The sequence below is a fragment of the Ptiloglossa arizonensis genome, chromosome 9 (assembly GCF_051014685.1).
Source record: "Ptiloglossa arizonensis isolate GNS036 chromosome 9, iyPtiAriz1_principal, whole genome shotgun sequence".
Lineage (NCBI taxonomy): Eukaryota > Metazoa > Arthropoda > Insecta > Hymenoptera > Colletidae > Ptiloglossa > Ptiloglossa arizonensis.
The window spans coordinates 3,196,062-3,218,281 of NC_135056.1; the positions used below are offsets into that span (position 1 = coordinate 3,196,062).

At 35.1% G+C, this 22,220-nt stretch overlaps 2 protein-coding genes across 14 annotated transcripts in view; both read left to right on the plus strand.

The window, feature by feature from the left end:
* Kibra (WW and C2 domain containing protein kibra) overlaps positions 1 to 9,760 on the plus strand; it is a 210,092-nt gene extending 200,332 nt beyond the window's left edge. For 6 of the 7 annotated variants that reach the window (XM_076320173.1, XM_076320171.1, XM_076320170.1 and 3 more), the window contains 6 exons: positions 30 to 116; positions 1,532 to 1,721; positions 4,654 to 5,115; positions 5,271 to 5,486; positions 5,558 to 6,036; positions 6,839 to 9,760. In XM_076320173.1, the coding sequence (XP_076176288.1) occupies positions 30 to 116; positions 1,532 to 1,721; positions 4,654 to 5,115; positions 5,271 to 5,486; positions 5,558 to 6,036; positions 6,839 to 7,301 (1,897 nt within the window). In that variant the 3' untranslated portion in view covers positions 7,302 to 9,760. The remainder of the gene's footprint in view (positions 1 to 29; positions 117 to 1,531; positions 1,722 to 4,653; positions 5,116 to 5,270; positions 5,487 to 5,557; positions 6,037 to 6,838) is intronic. The other variant, XM_076320169.1, reaches the window with a different exon arrangement.
* A 691-nt stretch (positions 9,761 to 10,451) lies between these two features.
* Positions 10,452 to 22,220, plus strand: part of LOC143151238 (uncharacterized) — a 45,074-nt gene continuing 33,305 nt past the window's right edge. For 2 of the 7 annotated variants that reach the window (XM_076320180.1, XM_076320179.1), the window contains exon 1: positions 11,005 to 11,145. Coding sequence is in view for 1 of the 7 variants with exons in the window: in XM_076320176.1 (XP_076176291.1) it covers positions 11,019 to 11,145 (127 nt within the window). In the remaining 6 variants the exon portion in view is untranslated. Of the gene's footprint in view, positions 11,530 to 11,645; positions 11,988 to 22,220 lie in introns of all 7 variants that reach the window. The other 5 variants (XM_076320178.1, XM_076320177.1, XM_076320181.1 and 2 more) reach the window with 5 other exon arrangements.

Genomic DNA, 22,220 nt, shown 5'->3' on the forward strand with positions numbered 1-22,220 from the left:
CGGTTAGAGGAAAATATTCATTTTTTTAGATATTCCGTAAGCGACGGTCTACTTCACGTTGGTATCGAACGCGCGCGGAACCTGGCTGCCCTCTTTATTCCGAACAACGCGCAAGTGTGAGTATTTCTTTAAATTTATTATTATTATTATTAATAATAATAAATTAATATTAAATTTATCATTTATTATTATTCCGCGATTAAGGTTCTTTTTCCTCGTTAACACTAGATTTACCAACCAGTCAGAATTCTAACTGCTTTTACAAAAAAATTTACCTTAAATTATGTAGCATATTTTCAAAGTTATGACTTTTTCTCTTCTATACGTAGAATCTGTTTCATGAATTCTTCTTTTTCTTCAATCATCGATTCTCCCGAGATACATATAAGGAACACTTTAATATATTGGTAGTTCCAGTGTTAATAAACGAGAAGAAAAAGTTACAGTGTACGAGAACAAGTAACACTTTAAACGAACCGTGGCATTCTATTCTACTGATCGTACACGCGAAGAAATATTGAAACGTAGCTTCGAAATGTATTTTTTCTAAATTACCAACATCTGCGGATCTTTTACAATTTGTGATTTGTGAAATAAATATAATCTCACATCTCGTCTGAATCTAAGACAAAGGTGAATTTTGCAGTATATTTTTCTTATCGAATTCTTGTCAATCGAGTCCTGTGATATCAATCAGTAGAATTACTCTGATCAACGTTTATTAGACATTTTAAAAATACTATGCTTATTTCGAATAAAAGCGAAACGATACAACTACGGATCTATAAATTTCGTCGCGGTTACTCTTCTCGCATAATTTTAGCGAAATTAAGTCATTTGTACAAATAAATTGAATTAATAATGAAATTTAAGTCGTCAGCGTTTAAGTTTACGTCTTACGTTTAAAAAAATTTCTCTCGCAATGATATATCGGGAAAAAAGAAATTATCGTTTCGTAGTAAACTTATTTTAATTAAATGTGGAACAAACAAGTTCAGAGTAAACGTTCGTCTTCTTACTGTCAAAGATATTCTTTTGCAATTGCTTTTACGCTTGACCGTAAGCAATTAATGAAAAAACTGTTTATTACACGATTTCGAATAAATATACAAATAACGCTTACGATTTATACGCAACAATTTACCTTTGTATATACAACGATAAGTACCGTATTGTACGTAAAAAATAAAATTATTTTAATCACGATCTAATTAATTGAAATAAATGAAAAGAAAACTTGAAAAATACTATAATTATTCCGTAATTATACACAATGGTGAAACTTTAACTATAAATAATTAGAAAACTATCAAATAAACGTACAAATATGCAAAGCCTCGTCTAGGTCGGTGCAACGAAGCTCTCGCGTTTTTCTTGTAAACGATAATACCTTTAATTCCGTTTAAGATCGTTCGAATAAGTCTACGAAATTCTACGAAAACTCCTAAGAAAGAGATCAATTTCTATAGATATACTAAAAGTTTCTTCAGAGGTATTATGAAAGTAACAGTCCTCCCTTTGTTTTATTTAGGTACATAAAGGCTGCATTACTTCCGATGCAACCACCCATTAATCACATGTGTTGTACAAAACCTGTTGTGGATTTGCACAAACCAACTTTCGGTGAAACATTCCCGATTGCTGTACCACTTAACAAACTGTATACGAAGACACTGCAAGTTAACGTTTGGTGTACAGGCAGTGAGTCTGAGGAGTGCTTGGTATGTGCTTCTTCTCGTTTTTCTTCTTCTACGTTTACTGTTAGATTTAGTAGTGACAAATCATTGGCAAAATTATATAACCAAGTAGACTGCAACCAATCAGTTACTGAATTACATTAGTATCTATAAATATGTATCCTTATCGCTTTCAAAACTACCAAGTAGTATTTAAATTTCTTTTTCAGAACGCGTCTCTTGTAAAGCTATCCGAGATCTCGGAATATTCAAGAATCTTGATATTCGAAAGGTGACAATTTTGGTCTTTGAAATCGAGACTGGACTAGAATGTGAACCGGAATCTCGCTTTTACCGAGATCCTGTAGTTTCTGGAGAATCTTCATTATCCACACCGAGATTTTCGTTCCGAACAGCTCGAAAGGACCGTGCCTTTCGAAGAACGCTCTCGATAGAAGTGAGATTCTGACTTACATTCGATGTTCTCGGAAAAGAACCGAGAGGCTTGAAAGAACCAATGAGGGATATTATACGGGTACTCCCTTAGCTTTTGCGATGAAATTTTCCGATGAATAGATATTTGTTACGCGAACCATAATAAGGTTACACAGTAACTTTCCTCGACAACGTCCCATTTTTAGACAAAGAAATGTTAAAGCTTTGGAGCTTTCACCAACGCGTAATAGCTACGCAATCATTCATTTGAAAATACGAAAGCATTTTGACGGAGCGAGTAACTTTGCTCGACACCGTCCCATTTTTAGATAAAGAAATGTTAAAGCTTTGGAGCTTTATTTAAATATATGAAATTAATTTAATTTAAAAATATTAAAGCATTTTGACGGAGCAAGTAAAAAACATTTAGGAACTCGTTCTTTGATCGAACTTGGTTCCAGTAGCGGTCTTGATCGTTCTTTGTCAATTTTTGTTCCAATTTCTCTCTTTTACAATAATTTAATGGTACCGCTGAAAATTCGTACTTTGTATCTTTCGAACGTTTTCAAACATTTTACAGTTACCTAGGCCTTATATTTTATACGTCGACCCACACTTAGCTTGTTAATTTTTTTTTTTTTTTTTTCGCATACTATCCTATCGTCGTACAAACGTTCGATTGCGCATTTATTTTTGAAACTTGATCCCACCTCCATCCAGACAGTGTAAATATTGCTTAGAGTTTTCCGTCATTTTATATCTTACATTTGTATACCTTGAGCTGGATATTTTTGTCATAATCAGAGTGTGTTCTTGGATTGTAAAGGAAAACCCAATAGAGTTATTCTACGAAAAATTGAACACTTTCTGGAGCAACATTTCAGATTCTCAAAAGATTTTGCAAATTTTGAGAATTGTTCATTTTGTTACGACTGTTTGAAAAATAGTGTCAATTTAATCACTTTCAATAAATTATGGTTGTTGAACTGGAAATCAGACGAGAATGAGCTTTTAGACGCGTATAGCAAAGACATGTAAGCAACTAGTACAAATTATTTCACTTAAAAAGAACTTTTCAAAGTATGATTTTTTGTCCGAGGACGCATTAAACGAAGAGGTTGATATAATATAATGGTCAAATTGTTGATAGTTCGAGCACCAAGGTACGAGGCATCAAGTAATACAATTATTTGCAGAAAATATGATGGCAAAGTTATAGAAAAAATTATAAAATATTATTACAGGAAGGTACATGTATGTATGCCGAGGACATCGAAATTTTAATAATTATTGTATTATTTACCTTTGATACATTGCTTTTTGTTTTACGTGCAGATATTCTAGTATAATTATAAACAAATTTCTTCAAATATGTGAATCATTTTGGAATTATAATCATTTGAAGTCAACGATTATAATTTTTTCTTATATGCGTTTTCTGCTTTATTTCCTTTTTTAACGATTTATAATTCCTGAAGATCAATGAATATGATGTCTTATTAAAATTTTAAATATTATAACTATACAAAATTTGACCAAATTCTACATCCCTCGTTTGAAAAAAAAAAATGAAAATATAGATTCATTTGTCTGTATTATTCGTTAACAAAAAGCACACAATTAATCACATCAATTTTAAAGATACAGTTATTTTGTTATCAAAGTGTCAGTATTCTTCGACAATTTGTGAGCAAAGAAAATAAATAGGACTATATTCTCGTTTTTAGAATTGCTATTAAAAACGCATTCGTTTAACACAATTGCAAACAAATTCTTAAAGAAAATATTTATAAATTAGGATAATTTTTATTCGATTCGATGGTTATAGTTTACTGCCAAAATGTTAAAATTAAGAATTTTCAAAGTTTGTGAAAAATTCTTCGAAATACAACACGATTAAATATCGCTAAAAAAATACAACGTATCCAAAGTTTAGTAAACTTTGAAATATTACTCGAAAAAGTGTCCGATTTCCCATAGAATGAACTTACAATAAACTTGTTATTTCAAAATTTAGTCGACAGTGTTTATATTCTTGCAATCCAATTACAAGTAGCAAGTTTTACAGAGTGCGATTTTTAGAGAACAAATTACGTAGTGTGTTTTATCGAATCCACTTAAATGTAAAAAATGTACATGAGAAGCGAATTTCTCGTTTTCTAATATTCTACTTACACCGTTAAAACGCTTTCGTACTTACGAGTCAACATTTTTAACAGGTACTGTATCGGTACAAACCGAAGAACTCTAACACTCTTGTATATAAAAATGTGAAAGAGTCGTGTCTTGCTTTTTTGTAACTTTACGAAGGATCGTTGAGTTCCTCGCGTCGTTATTTCTGACAACACGACCAGCCCTGGTGTCTCTCAACTAAATTTAAAAGATTTCATTATTCCATACAGTTATCTTCAGTAGGGTTATGTTATTGTGTTTATTTCTCCCGAGACAGATACATAATGAGTAAAAGGTAGTTAAGTTGTCATTCGATGTGCGTATTTTGTGCAACTGTTGTATTTATTACGTTACAAATTTTCTGTTTTAGGGATCTGCCCAAGTATCCCTTGCAGACTTTAGTCCAGAATTGCCGAGCGTAAAATGGTACAACATATTGTCCTTCCGCTTCATGCAACCACCTGACAGTCCTAGCACAAGCACTAGCAACAGCAACAGCATCTGTATCAGTATAGCAAGGCAAGCTAAACACGATAAACAAGAATCAGACATATCGGTCTATCGTAGTGGACAAAATACTAAAGAGGAAAGCAGCGACGAGAGTACAATTATCAGTTCTCAGACATCTACCTTGACAAGAAATCAAGGATGCGACGAGCTACAAACAGCTATCTCGTTGAGGCTGGAGGAACTAGCTAATTGTTTGGGAAGTCCCGAAGAAGAGGATGAAAATGCTGCCAGCGAAAGTGGAAGCGACGACAGTGACGAGGAGGGGATTATCGTTGAATTCATGATGGAAGATAATGTTTTGGAAGATGTCTTGGAACACGAGGTAATATCGCTGCTAATTAACTTACTACGACTCTACTTCGGGCAGATTGTAATTCAAATAATTTCTTTGCTTCCATAATCCTTGCAATTCGTCTCGTTTCGTTATCATAGAGTGATTGTAAGCTTGAAATAATACTTTGTAACTATAAATAATAGGAGGATGAAGAGTTAAACGAGGAAGCAAAGCAGACGCAGGATAAGGAAACCAACACTGAATGTATTTTCATACCGGAACAGGGAAAACAAAGAAAACTTTCGGCCGCTGGTGTTGCGCCTAATGCTATATACGACGATAGAAATTCTATTGTAATTAAAAGGAGTCAAACATTTTCACCCAGTGCCGCAGTTAGCAAAAATCATTACATTTGTCGAGTGAGTACCGTCTTTGTAAAGGTATTATCGCCCTCTCGAGTTCTTCTATTGATTTGTATATTGTTTTGCAGCTCAATCGGAGCGATAGCGATAGCAGCATGCCACTTTATCGCAGAGGCGGACCCTTCCAACGGAATTCGGTCGAGAGACGATCTCTTCGATGGCGACGTCCTTCGTCTGCGCTCAGTTGTAAAACTGCCTCGAAAAAGTGCACTAATTTGCCACCCACTGCTAGAACCTCGCTGGATCTTGAATTGGATCTTCAAGCGCAGCATGCGAGACTGAGCAATCTTCAAGACGAGCTCAGTAGATTGCGAGAATTGAAGCAAAGGTTAGAACAAGCACGAGAGAAAGGAGATACTGATTTTGCAACTTGGTTGCTAGAGGATCACAAGTTTCAGAGCTTTATGGCACAAGCCGAAAGCGGTAAAAGTGGAAAGACTGCCGAGGATAAAAGAGTGGAGAAAATGTTGAAAAGGACCTCGAAAGAGATCTATAAACTAAGAAAAACGAAAGCTGGCAAGGGAAAACCCGACATTATTTCTTTCAAGTATGTACATCGACACACTAAATATTTATATAATACGTTATTAAATTATTGAAATCTGTATTGAATGTTTGCTGACGTGTCATCACCTTGTATAACAAAGTAAAAATTTAGTTGTTAAACATAATTACGTCAAAACGAATATCGAAATATTTTAATAGAAACAGTGGAAAATATAGTCTAACACATTGCATAAATCTAAAGCGAAATATATGGTGTTTTTAAGTGTATTAAGAATCTGAAAGATTCTTTTATTTCCGGAACTCTTAGAGTCTCAAAAATTTGTTCAGAGGTTCAAAGAGGTGTTATGTTCACTGGCTACCTATCTGTATTTACTGTATTAGAATTTCTAACTTTGAGAAATTTTACAAATGCGTTTAGTTCGCTTAATGCTATCGGTAGATAACTTTTGATAAATATACGGTAACAATAAATGCATTACTTGTTAAACGTATCATTTTGTTTCACATATTTGCAAAGCCTTTTAATATTTAACTAAATAGATCCAAAGATCTCCAAAAGATAATCCAAAAGATGTTGCGATTAATAATTCAAATTTTTTTCCCAATAATTCTAACACTCTTGCGGGAGACACTTTAAAAATCACAATTGTAATTCATTGGAAAAGGCTATACTGCGTATATTTATATACATAGGCATTTGTTTATGCACGCAAAATAGTAAACAAAAAAAGTCGAAACTAAATATCAAATAATGTGCGGTATTATTTATTAATTATACATTTTACGAATATTAATATATCTCTCCCTGCAAATATTCTAAGTTGATTTTAATTGTGTTTCAGGGAGAAAATGGCTTTCTTTACACGCGTTAATCTCAATGTTCCTGTACTTCCACCCGAAGATTCATCGTACGAAAATGCATCATTGCCACCACTGTTATTTGCCCAACACAAAAGATATGCCTCGGAACCAATTACTAGTGAGTCTGTAGCCACTAAACTTGGTGCTCAGGGTATTTCGAATGCGGCTATACGGTCAAATAGTGTTTTTAACGAGAACGCATCCACAGCGAGGATTGACGACGCCACAACTAAAAACGCGAGTATCGTTACAAATTTAGGTGAAGATATTCTGGCTAACAGTACAAATAAATCCGTGAACGCAAAAGGTCGACCTACGGTGACGAAGCTACAATGTACGGAAAATGGTCAAGGCGAGAGCCTAAAGTCACCTGAAGAGAAGGATAACGAAGAACCGAGAAGGTACGAGTACGTCGTCGACAGAGTTCTCGGTGTAGAAGTATAATGTTCATATTCTAGACTTTTTTTTTATTTCGATGAATGAACAAAGTATCATTCAAATTATTCAACAGTTATCATACCAACACCGCACCATAGATTAAATTAAAAAAATGGAAAAACAACAAAGGATGTTCTAGATGCCATGCAGAACGATCGAAGAGAATAAAAAGAGAACATTGAACGAAATATGTTTTAACGGTATATGGTACATACGTAATGCTAGTGCGACTAGTACAGTAAACGTTGTTAAGAACTGCTGCCGATATTGTTATTATTATTGATTATCGAATGCGATGACACGATGCCGTAAAAAATGTAGACATATTTGAGGCAATAGCGAAAATGCGTAAATCTTGCGCACTGTACATACGAGAACGTAAATTATTTAAATGAAATTTATGCAAAAATTATTTAATTAATCAATTCCATCTGGTTCCTCTTGCATCCCAGATAATCCTACGTATTGCTTTGCTCCTTTTCTCTGCGTATCAGAGCACACTACCCACCGAGCAGCCGGACTGCAATTTAAAAGTATAACACGAAAAAAGGTAAAGAAAACAGACAAGGGCTGTTGCCCTGGTTGGCTGAATTCTGCCTTGATTCCATTATTACCATTTCATAACATGTTTACATTCAATTTCAAATTTCTGTGCGCTTCTCGTTCTACCGTACTGACAAATATGATTAGGAGGTGCCCTTGTCGAACTTGTATCACGTCAAGTTCGGATATTCCGCCTTAATTAATAAAACCGTGTATCAGTATGTGTTAATATTGCTAAATTGTACAACATGCGATATTAACTCATACATATGTAAATACACATACGTTTGCACCAATTTCTTTCTTTCGTGTAGTAATGCAATAAAAGGCTATTAAATGTTGTCTATTGAAAGAAGAATTAGATGTAATTACTGCTAATAGTGAATAAAGCGACAACTTAGATGCATCTCTATTTTGAAACGTGCCTATTGTAAATGATAAAAAGAAGTACATTGGACATTTTATATTAGTATTGCAATTTTTAGAATGCATGTGCGTGTGCATGTGCGTGTGCATGTGCGTGCGTGTACATAGAGAGGAAGTGAGAGAGAAAGAGGGAGAGAGAGAGAGAGTGTGTGTGTTTTCTGTGTATCAAAAAATGGTTGCAAATCTGAATGTTTGAGAATAATATTTATAACAACGTTTCGTATCCAACGGTTTGTTGCAAGTTAAAAATAAAAGAAGTTCCTTCGTTGGAGCGAAATTTATATTGTAGTAATATTTGTAAAATATGTGTGTTCTTAATGATTAACTTAAAAGTAGTAAATGAATAAGTATCGTTAGGATTTTCTGCAATGCAAAAAATGTTGGAACGATATCACATCAATCATGCCATAGGATATAAGAATTTAATTTTCAATGTCTGAATATTATTTCGTACGTATATCGAGGAACCTGATAGGGATTGGTTTTTTGGGGGAGTAATAAGATCTTCGAGATAGCGATGTAAATAATTTTGTACATATGCATCGACAATCATGTTTACACATTTACATAGTATAAATATATAGATACCAATTACATACTTACATCTAAATAGGTGTGCGTGAGAGCGACACGTATGTAGGCAAAATAAATTAGTCTCTGGAAATTTTCATGGTAAGAAACGGGTACAACAAATGCAACGTTTTTATACTTCGGGTAGAACAAAAACGCTAATTGATTTAATGTAATAGGAATACACTGTTCGTTAAGTGCAGTGTACCTATTGAGGTTCATTTATATTACCAACGTACCGAGCACGAGCCAAGCTTAGAATGACTGCACCATCGAGACCCAAGTAGATACAGTGTTTTGTCGTTATTTCCAATTGTTTATTTACATCGTACGATTCGTTAGCAACGATTTTTCAACCGAGCTCGTTCCAGTGTCGTTTAACTCTCCTCCGGTGTAAACATGTGATTAGAAATAATGATAAAACACCAACGACTCGTGTTTCAACGGCATAGTCATTCCGAGCACGGCTCGTGCTCGGCTGGTCGGTAATATAAATAGACCCTTACGCGCATCTATTTAATTAACGGGTTACGTTAACGAATTATGTTAGTACCAGTGTATTGTTGTTTTACTGTGTTGGATCAAATGTAATAACGACGGTATTGACGGTAACGAGGATAATAATGACAATAAAACGATGATAGTACTACTAATAAGGGCAATGATGATGCCGACAATGATGACAATGATAATGGCGACAATGAACACGATAGAATATGAAATGTGAACCATGGTACTGATATCGCTAAGAATAATAATAATAATGGTAATAATAAGTTCACAATGACATATACACACATACATGAACACGTACATCCTCCGAAAGACAACCACAGTATGACTTGCAAGTAATGATAATGATTAAATAGTAATGATTCGTATGATAATGATTAAAAGAAAAAATACAGTATATTCTTGCCATATTATTTTGTATTTTGAATTTGTTTCTCTGATTTCCAATGATTGACATGTTCCTTTAGATTCCGAAACCTTTTTATGGCGCTGAAATAGCATTAAGGGATCACACATCAGAAATAATGAGTAATACTAGAAAAGAGAAAAAGTACGGTATAGAGCAAGCGTGGAGAACTTTAAGTTCACGTACTTCGTATACAGCCAATAAAGTGACGCTTTCATAAATATAAATTAATATCTTTTAGTAATCTCCGCGTTTTGTCCACGAACCGAAGAAACAAGAAACAACACCTCAGCCATAGAAGAATAAATAAATCGATAGGGGTGGTTAAATTTTGTAACATTGTGTTTACAAAATAATGATATTTGAAAATGTGTCATTTATAAACAAAGGAGACGAATAATCCCTATCCCTGATAGATTACGAAGATGTGTCCTGCTTAACACTAGATTTACCAACCAGTCAGAGAGACTGGTTGCAACTGCTTTTACAAAGAAATTTACTTTAAATTCCATAGCATATTTTAAAAATTAACGTTTTTTAAATATTTTCAAAGACGTTATGAATTTTTCTATTCTACACGTATAAACAATTTCACAAGTTCCTCCTTTTCCTCGATCATCGATTTTCCTGGAAGACATACGAGGAATACTTCAATATACTGGAATCTGTCGGTAGTTCTAGTATTAAATTATCTATCCTCGGCATCTCAATACACTGGAATCTGTCGGTAGTTCTAGTGTTAAATTATGTATCCTCGACACCTTAATACACTGGAATCTGTCGGTAGTTCTAGTGTTAAATTATGTATCCTCGACATCTTAATACACAGGAATCTGTCGGTAGCTCTAGTGTTAAATGTGGTATCCTCGACACCTTAATACACTGGAATCTGTCGGTAGTTCTAGTGTTAAATGTGGTATCCTCGACACCTTAATACACTGGAATCTGTCGGTAGTTCTAGTGTTAAATTATGTATCCTCGACACCTTAATACATTGGAATCTGTCGGTAGTTCTAGTGTTAAATGTGGTATCCTCGACACCTTAATACACTGGAATCTGTCGGTAGTTCTAGTGTTAAATGTGGTATCCTCGACGAGTATAAAGACTTGAAATCTCGTTGGAGAATCGAATGAAGTGCATGTGCGCATGACAAAATACAGCGTTGGCGCGACGATTCACCATCATTTGGATTAGCTGGGTAAACCTAGTATGCTCGTTGACGGCGTCTCCCTCTCCTTAGTCAGAGCGGAGCGCGTTCGCCGCAATGCTGCTTTGCGGTGTTTTATGTTCTGCGTTGTCAGTTTCATTCGGTGCTATCGTACAAATCGTACTTTTTTTTCTACATAATTCGAACACCTTGAAAGTGCAGGCCTCCCTTCCACCGGGAGCTGGTCAGTTTCTCTTTCATTCGTTCTATATCAATAATAACAACATTCAAAATTGACAGGTCTGTTGCATTACGTCAAAAATTTCACTAAATCGGTCGATTAACGCAAACATATTACAGATCCGTGAGATGCGACAGATCGTTTCAAATTATCCTCGAACGACTACCCACTTACGTATACTTGTTATTTACTTAATTTGTTTCTTGTTTAATATTATCGCATCGCACGTTGAACATCGAAAGTACAGTTCATTTCACGTTGATACTTGACTTACGCGGAGACGTAAATTTGTTTTCAATGTAACAAGTTTTAAACGATGCTGCGAATCTTTTGAAATCGGTCTAGACGATTGTTCATTTTTTCATCGCTTCTGGTTAGTCGATCTCCGTAGGTACCGTTTCTGCAGTAACATAAAGGAAATTAATTTTTAAATAACCGTAGAATCGTGACGTTTCGTAGAATTAAATTTTCAAATCAGAGAAACAACGTTTTTCTTTTTACAGATTGGTGAACATTACTTTCAGTTGCGCGTATCGATTCTTGTTTTTCCACATTCTCATAAGAATGTACACTTTCCAAAAGGGAATATTCCATTTGTGACGTTGCCATCGTGCCTACTCTGTATTTCATTTCAATTCACAATTTTCCACAACGTAGAGTCCAAAGCTACGTAAACTTGTTGCACACAACTCAAATTGAATTCACACGGTGAATTAGACGATCTAGCTAAACTGTAGAAGATAGCTTAAATAATTCAACGATAAGCTGCAGGTGCGCGTCAACTAATCGATAGTATTATCGGCATTACGCTTCCCAGCGTACATTGTACACCTCACGCGTTGTACGTAAGTACGTAACTATATTCTTCTGTAATTCCCAAAGGATATAACACCGGTTAAAATCATGCTACAATGTATCTACAAACGTTTATACACTGTCAAAATGAATATTTGGGACAAAAATGGCAAATACTTTGAAAAAAATTGACACGATCTACTTATTTAAAAAACGACAACAACAACTGATTTTAATCGTTGTAGATTTGCATTTCGTATATACGCAAACACACTTCGTAATGTTTGTAATAATTATACTGGAAATATACATTAACTTTATAGTACATATGTGTATCAAGGTTGATCCAATTATTGTTAAGATTAATTTGGATTTAATTTCCAACATTGCACAAAATTGTACGCTTTTTTGTAAATTGCTCGATTCTGAGCAAGTGTATCCGAGCCACGAAACACGTATTAAATCGACAAAGTGAATTTACTTATGTCATTAGTAAAAATATATAACAGCGTATACGTACATACATTCATACTGATGCGAGACAAATTTAGAGCGTAACAGCGTTAAAAGACTGCGAGAGTCAATCAGAATCAATTTATCTTATTTTCACCATAGAAACTCAGTTTCCTATCGATTTAACACTATTGCCACCACGAACTGAAGCTACCCACGATGTATTATGCATTAGGAGTTTTAGCTTTACACGAATGTATGAAAAATCTATCCAATTTCCATTCGCAGTAAAAGAAAGAATATGCAACACTGAAAAAATAGATATGGCAATATGAATAAATTTTATACGAGTTTATAATTGATTTAGACCAATATCGGATAGTTTCTGAATGAAAAAATAAATGTTACACATTTTACATTTTGTGCCAAAAAATGGTACAATTTTGACTGTAGCGAGACTACACTGAAGAATAAATACTAACATTTTTTTAAACGACGTTACTTCAAGGCAAAGTAACGAAATATTGTGAAAAGAGCTAAACTATTTAAAATAAAAAAACAAGCGACTGTTAATTTATTAACGTCGATACTTTTAGGGATACTAGCTCGATAAAAATAATTTTTGATAAATTCAACGCAGTATGGGAAAAAATGGCGAAATTAATTTAACGCAAAGGTTATTTCTATATCTGATTAATTGAGCTGCAAGAAGGTTAAATTGTATAAGGCATAAAAAAAATGTCTTAAATCAGTTTTTATCTAGGAATGTAAAGATTTACATATACATATATCATTCCATTACAAAAAGTGCCCTGCCACCTAAGATTTCACCAAATCGATTTGTCATAACTTATATGTTATGTAATAGGACTCCCGAAAATCCTATAAAACCAAAAAAGAATTCGATCGCTATTCTAACAAATTATGCAAACCATCCTGTATACTATAATAATGTCCCTTAATGAAATTTAGCGATTAGTTCAATTACATCAGGCCTTCGATAAAAAATAAAAATACCAAAAACTATACCATCTTTGTATCGAACCTTTAGGTTAAGCTAAGGTGGCGTGGCACAACACAGAATTTTTGTAAACAATGTAAAGTATTTCCACATCTCACGAATACCTAGATTTTAATTTGCATATGATTATCGTTCAGTTCCAATAACTCCGTCAACTTTTCAATTTTCAATCTTATCATTTCCAAATGGATTTCAACATCCAATATTTCGAAAAAATGTAAAGAAGAAAAATCGATTTTCTTGAACTTCTAGACCGACAAATCCTCGTAATAAACAATTTGAGTAATAATAACACACTTGTAAACACAGAAACGTTGCAATTACCGGTTTGAAATTAATATGTTTAAAGAATACATTTTGTTCATATTATCAACATTGCATGTATGTATAATTCTTCTGCTACATTACTAATACACAATAGTTAGAAATATTTCGCGATTCTGCAGACGGTTTAATTATAGAATTGCAGGCGACAGGACTATATGAAACTTCTACAATACTTTCAGACCGGAACTGCAAACGGACCGTGAAATCAGTTCATCCTAACAAAACACAGCAACGCAAACGAGCAAACACGGAAAAAGTAATGCGATGGTCGGAAATTGAAATTTTTGTAAAGAATTGAATCTACTTTCGTAGGGAATTTCACCATGTGCAACGTCGTTGCACTATTTCATCTAGTAATTCAAAGATTTTTATCTAAGAATTTACTTATCGTTTATTAAGAATTTAATAGAAGTTCAGTGGATGTGCACTGAGCAATAGTAATTTTAACCATTTGTCGGGAATATAGAACACTAAACGATTCTCTTTTGCTTTTTAACTGACTTCTAATTGTTACGCGGCTGAAACGCCAGATCCCGTTACTGCAACGGTGTTGTGGCAATATCACCATCTTCTTTATCGACAAGAAGAAAAAGAGGAGAATTGTTCCTGCACGCAAGCGAGTTACATGTACATCGAAGAGTTTTATATATTTTTATATTGAATAAAGATTATTGTTATAATAGTAGCCGCTACTTTCTTTTGAAGAACCACCGTTGCTATACATCGAGCCAATGAGCCAAATATTAGTGATCCCGATATAATCGAAAAGGATTCGAGTGATTAACCTAAAAAGAAACTTTGTACACAAAACGCTACAAGAAGAAAAAATTAAAATATGATACACTCGCTACCTCGAGAAGCTTTGAGAGAAAATCCTATTCAAATTTATTGAACACAAGCACGTTTAATTTAAAAAATGAAGAATGCGCTAGCACCATAGCAGTGGTTAACAATACCAAGTTACCCCTTCCTTTTGGAAGGGTCAATCAGACTTATAGTTTTTACAAGAGGAAGTCAAGTTTAGAGCAAAAGTAATAAGAAGTGTCCAAATTAAATATGATAACGTTATGAGCAATTTAAATGCAGAAACTTTGGACATTTCTGATATTGTGTGGGCACTGCCAGAAAAATATATGTACAAATTCGTGAGAAGAAATTTAATTAAATGACTTTCAGATTCTAGAGAAAAACAGCTTCACAGGTTATTCAAATACTTGAAACTCGTAGACGAAAAACTTACACAACTACCAAAAGACGAGAGAGTTTTTATACTTTTTATAGATAAAAGTTTCCCTAGTAACGTAAGGAGAATTCTACCTGTTTCAGGAAAATCAGATCTAAACTTATTGGCAGAAATTGCCGATAAAATGTTAAAAAATACAGAAAATAAGTATGTAGTAGCAGTGGATACACGAGTTGGAACAACAAATGCATTAAAGAGAAAGATAGAAAATTTGAAAGAAACCTGATAACATTTGTGCACGAGATGAAAATATACGAATAAGTATTATATGCAACCACCGTCCTCGATTTTGGTTCCAAACTGCTGCACGGCTACAAATTTCAGTTTGACAAGAAGGCCAAACTCACTGATTTTAAGTTATACATCGCTAATAATTCAACGATTAACATTTTTGGCAATAAAATGACATATTTGGATGTAGGACATCGACATGATTTAAATCATCGTTTTTCGTGGCTAACATTTTTACACCAATTATAGCGACTGATTTTTTAGCCCATTATGGACTATTGATGAATTTAAAAATAAAAAACATCTTAAATGCTCAAACGGAGTACTACAATTTACTGAAAGAATTTATAAAAATCAGTCAATGGAGAATCTATTTACGAGTAATGACGGATTGTCTAATAGCACACTACAATAACGTTGTCTCTAATAGAGACAACAACAACGTTGCAAAAGTTTTATCAACGATTTGTGCTTCTTTACTGCAAGATAACCAATAGCCAAGGTAACTTTGTGCTTACCAGGTGAAAAACTGTCAGCAGTGAAAACTGAGATCGATTTTCTTCTAGAGTAGGGAATAATTCGTATAAAAACTCATCTCCATCTAGCAATCCACTATGGGACACATCCATCCACTTGGTAAAAAAGAAAGATGATGGTTGGAGTATACGTGGCGATTTCAAGAATCTTAATGCACAGACGACTCCCAATAGATACCCATCACGTTACTATATGGAAACCCCATACGAACTATTTGGAAATATATACATGGAAAAAAGATTTTCTCAAAATTGGACGTTTCTCGTGTATATCACCAAATACCGCTGAATTCAGATAACATAAAAAGGATGGCAATAACAACATCTTTCGCTTTGTTTGACTACATTGTAATACCTTTTGTTTTCTGAAACGCAGTTCTAACTTGACAACGCTACATAGACTCGATTTTACGAGTTCTGGTATATATTTTATTATATCAATGATATTTTTATAATATTCAAATCACCAGAACAGCACCAACTACATCTTAAGCAGGTATTCTAATTTAGGTCAGATTGAATCGAATTCCTGGGATATTATACTATATAATTAAAGAGAGGTATTGCCTCCCGAAGGGATGCGTTAATACAACTAAAAATTTTCTAAACTCGGAAACCATAGCAGAGTTCCGACGTTTTTTGGAAATAATGAATTATTATAGACCGTTTGCAATCAGTAAAAACACAGATTTCGTTAAGAAAATATCTAAAAAATTGACGAAAACCGTCAAAACTAAGATAGTTTGGACAATAGAGAAAACACAGATGTTCGAAAAAATGTAAAAACCATATAGTAGCCACAGCCCTCACTGCTCATATATCTCCAACAACATCACTAGCACTTATAATAGAAGCTTCTAATACAACTAACGAGTTCTGTTACAACAGCAGTTTTCAATAACCGAATCTATTTGTTTGATACATTTATCACAAATACTACAGTCTAATAGTAGACTGTATTATTCAGCTCTTTACTGTTGAAAAGTGCCTTACATTAGCAAACAACATCAACAAACATCTCCATATCACTCAGTGTTAACTGGAATGATTGAGAGGTGGTATAATATACTAAAGACTGCGTTAATATGTAATACTCAACTTCATAAGACGCACTGGATCAACTGGATAAACGCAGTGCCAACAATATTAGTCGGAACACAAATGGCATATAAAAAGGATATCAACCATTTTCGGTTGAAGTCATAATCAAAACCTTACGAATACCAGGAGAATTTGTTGTCAGTAAGGATATGCAACCAGATCCAGAAATTTTTATGGGAAAATACAGAGAGATAATCCGTGCAATATATCCAACATCAGGTGTACATCTCATTAAATTAAAAATGTTTATTCAAAACGCCTTTACAAGTGCTCTGACGTCTCCTTCCAACTCAACAAAATATAGTCATCCTTAAAACCATTTTATTCGGAACCATACCAAATAATAAAAAGAATCGATGATCTGAAATTTGCCATTTAGGATAACAGAAAACAGTTTTGATTGAATTAAACCAGCCTTTATGAAAAAACAAGATCTCTCGGGAAATACAGTGATTCCACAAGGAAGCAGTATTCAACAACAAAAACAAGACAGAATGAGTCCGTTAAAAAATAAATACCAGAAAAGAAACGGTCACTTTTGTAGGGATAATTGATACGAGGTTGGGATGTAGGTTGAAAATGTAAAATTATGTTCATTAAAGATAGACCAGAACGTGCTACATTACGTTTCGTTCGCTCTATCATTTTTCGAATCTGTTCTAAGACTACCTTCTTCCGTACTGCATTCGTCCTTGAAACCCCAAACACACGCGTACACATATTCTCATACCTTTTTTTCATGAGGAAAATCTTCTTAAGAGTTCTCCCATTACTTGACGTGAGATTGGAGGACGTGTAGGATTCCCCGACCCAACAATCCGGATGCAGAACCCACCCCTTAAACCCCCCACGGTTTAGTCCATCTTCGCACGACCAGAAAAGGACACCCGGGACCAACAACAGAAGAGGGTCTGTAGGTACAAGACTCCCTCAGTCCCATCACCCTCGTCGCGACACCGGAAACACGTGAGAGTCAAAACAGTGAGCAACTCTCCCCTCTCCTACATTCAGTGCAGCTATGCAATCAGGCACACATACACACTTACAGACATATACATGTGAGCACACCGGGATGGTATTAAACAACCAGCACCCGCGTTATCGAGACCGGTTTAAGAAGGACCGAAGCACCTTAAGCCCTTCGAGCTCAAGTATCTTAGGGCTCCTTCTGTCATCCCGAAAAACTATGGGGTACATGGCGAACGCACACGCTCATGCCTTCTTATGGCCTTCTACAACATGACTCGTTCACAAAAGAAGGCTATGATTCTCTAGTTCTAACTACACCGGCAGCGAAAGGTCCCTCCCAATTTCCCCCACCAGGACACGTCACTCCTCCGCTCATGCGAGGCACACCTCCAGGGTGCCGCCCTAAACACCCATGCCCAGACATGGGTCTACCAATGGTAGACTCAACCTCTACCACACTCATACCTTGAGAAAAAGATCACTCAAACCTTAGAAATAAACACACACTAGCACACTGGCCCCTTTCGCACAAACATACTTCATACATTCACGTGCACACTCGTCATCCTACACTTTTAATACGAAATTACATTATGATACTTTATTTTTTTTTTATAACGTGGGAAAATTTTTTAAAAAACGGCTCGACCCCTTGGGGCGGGGTCAGGAGTTGTGTGGGATTTCCTACATCTGGCAATACCGAATGCGGGACTTACCTACTAAAACCACCATGGTAACCATCCTCGCATGAAGTTAAGAGGGATACTGAGTACAACATGTCAGCATGGCTTTCTGGTAACGATACTTTCTTTAGGGAAAGTATACTGTGGCGACGCCACTATCTTCTTCATCTACGAGGACAAAAATAGGAAAATCGTTCCTGCACACATGTGATCAAACATAGACCAAAGAGTTTTACATATTCTTATATTGTTATAATAGCAGCATTTATATTTTTTTGGAGGACCACCATTACTATAGAGTACACCACATATCAGAAAGTGTTTCGTTTCGTGAAAGAATTTAAAGATGATTTGAAGAAACAAATGTAATGAGTATGTAATATCAGTGTATCTAGATTTATGTAATAATACAAAAACAAATGAAACTTTTTGCATAAAAAAAAGAATAAAGTAGAATTCAAGTTCAAAAACCCCTCATAGCTAAAATTGTACATTAAAAAAAAAATTGTTTAACAAGGTGTCGAATTAAGATTTCAATATTTTGTTGGATACCCTTATTTATATTCTATCTCACACAGGTGAGTAAAATTAGGTTTGATTTAATTCTATACCTCTATTAATGCTCTTTTTAAATCATTCTTATTTTTAATGACATGTTTCTGGATTCTAATTTCCAATTCGTGCCAAATGTGTTCTATTACGTTTAAATCAGGTAATTGCGGGGGTATATTTATTACTTTGACACAATTATAAAGTAACTAGATTCTAGCTACCTGTGACGTGTGTTTGGGATCATTGTCGCTACAAAATTTAAAATGGTTTAAAATTTCTAATTTTTTCACACTGCTCTTTAAATATTTAATTTAGTATTCTTCTTTCGGTTGTCGCCACACTGTAATTTTACGCATGCGAAATTTAATCGTATTTTTCTATTTTTTGCGCTCATAAGAGCGAATATCTTTATTCCTAGAGATATGATCATGAAAATTGTGTTTTCTTAATACTCATTTTATAATTTCCGGATTTGCAATTTTTTAAAAATCTGTTTCAATTTTGTTAGTAATTTTAGGGCCTATTAATCCCACTAATCTTGGGATTTTCTCTAACTTTTCGCATTATCCACTTTAAATCATTCACGTTCAACTTCTTGTTCGAAGTTTTTCTTGGCTTATTAATTGTTCTATCTTCATTCTGGTATTTGTTTCACGATATACTAAACAGTATTAAGACTTCTATTAATAATTTTCGCAATTTCACGATAATTTTTACCATCTTCAAAATTCCTATAATAATTAATCGCTCTTTTACTATAGTCTGTTCCATCTTTATCATATTTTATGATCAAAGAAATATTTGATATATCTATATCAAAGAAACGTATGTAATAAAATATATTCTTACAAAAATTCAAATAATTTCATTCGAATCTGTACAAAATTAAAAAAAATGTTTATTTTTAAATTACAATATTTTATATTTACAATTAAGTTTTAATAAATCTTTACAAATAACTCATCATTAGTTTTGAATATCGTTAGTGACCAAGATACTATTTTTATATGTTAATGACACCGTGGGGTCGCCAGTTTCCAGAATGACCAAAAACTCAATAATAATGTGTAAACAAAATTTGTGTTATTCTTTCGTAAAATATAGGATCAATTAGGAAAATAAAAAGAATCTCAATGTTTCAGTATTTATTTACATATTTGCAAACAGAAATTTTTTTGGAGTTGTTGGCAATCCCTAGGGATAATTTGGGAAAATCTAAAAGATTCCTTGGGGCGAGGTCCGGGGTTGTGTGGATATTTTCAGATGCGGGTCCTTTTTTTTTACGTGGAGGAAATTTTCGAAAGACTCATTTGATCTCTTAGGGTGGGGTCAGGGGGAGTGTGAGATTTCCCGCACCTAGAAATCCACTAAAACCTACTACAATGGCCATTCTCGCACGTTCTCGGGGCAGGGCTATGCTGCTCTGCCCCTACTTTCCGTAGAGGGCCGCACGAAGGGCGGACGTGAGCCTCGATCCCACGACCTCCTACGGCCCCCATAACCACGCCCAACGGCCCGGAAACGTCAACGCCCTTGTCTGCCGTCGGCGCAGTGGTTATCTTAGTTGTGATCATGGGGGGAGAGGCTAGTTCTACTCTTGAGAGCACCTCCATCTCTTGGCGAGGTCACCTACCTCCCGGGTAAAGTCCACCACTATTAAGAGGTCCTCCCATGACTTCCTTCAGCCTGCTCCCGCCACTGTTTGCAGGGCCTCCTTCTGCAAACTTACGTTTTCAATTCTGCGACGCAAAATATGTGGCCTTCGTGACATCGTTAGGTGGGAGACCACGTCTCTCAGAAGTCTCTCAGCACGTCTCTTGTGAATGTAAAAACTTGAATGTGGGTTTATGTATCGATCCTTGTTTTAAAGTTTATCATTCTGGATTAAATTACTGAGAATTTTAATTTGATATATTAATTATCCTAAATTATATTTTCATTTATAATAATTGCAAACTTTCCAAACATGTTGTTATGTGACACTTGGAGAAGTGTCAATATTCTAGTAAAAAAATAAAATATAATACATGTCAACTTACTTTCCGACGATAGAACAATTCAAGAATTACGCTTGTAAATGAAAAATCTAGAGTATTACGGTGACTCATAAGTTTCTTTTCTTTTTTTTTGATACGAAATGAATAGACGATATTTGTTATTTAAAGTTCATTTATTGCGTTATATGTGAACTGTTCTGCTCTTTCACTTTCCTCCATCTCTCAGGAAGCGTCGTTATTCCCTATTTCCAAAGTTGTTGGGTGTTACTTGCAAAATATTTCTCGCAGTGCGTTTTTATTTCACTTATGGATTGGAAGTGTTTAGCACGAAGAGAATTTTTAAACCTCACAACAAACTGTAACAGCTTTTCTCTTACAGCTGATGCAACATGCGGTTTTGCATTGTCGTGATGCAAAACGACACCTAGTCGGTTTGTCAATTCTGGCCGCTTTTCGCTATGGCTACTTCCAATTTATCAAGCTGATTGTAGTATTTGACAGAATTGATGGTTTCACCTTGAGAAAGAAGCTCATAGTAGACTGCACCCTTTCAGTCCCACTAAATGAGATTGGAAAGTCATTAGATCGGAGCAGTACATAATTATATGTATGCATGCCCTTCTATAGACATCAATACTTTTTCTAGCGTCCCCTTGATTTCCCAAAATTTAATGAGCAGTTTTTCTCCTACGGGTAATCTTCTAAAGACTCTCCCAAACCATTAAGGTGGTATCGGGGGTTGTGTGGGATCCTCCGCAGCCGGCTTCTGCCCTAATCTAGACCTACTTACTAAAATCACGACAATGACCATCTTCGTACTTCGTCAGAGAAACAACGGGAGCTGCATTGGTATTATTTGCGGTGTCCCCTTCCTTTCCTCGTGCAGCACGATGAACAAGATCGTCCCGCATTTTCTTGGTCGGGAGAGAAAAGAGCTCTGATAATCTCCTTTTCCCTCCTAGGCATGATGTTAGAACTCTCAACGGTGAGGCATACTACAGCTGCCCCACCGCTCTCTTCTCTCTGGGGGTTGGTGCGAAGATTGACCGTGAGCCCCAATCTCATGACTGCTCACCGTTCCATGGCCGTCCCAGTGGCGTAGGGACAAGTGGATACACCTGTAGTGCTCTCCCCCCCCCCCCCCCCCCCCCCCGCCGGCAGTTGCTAACA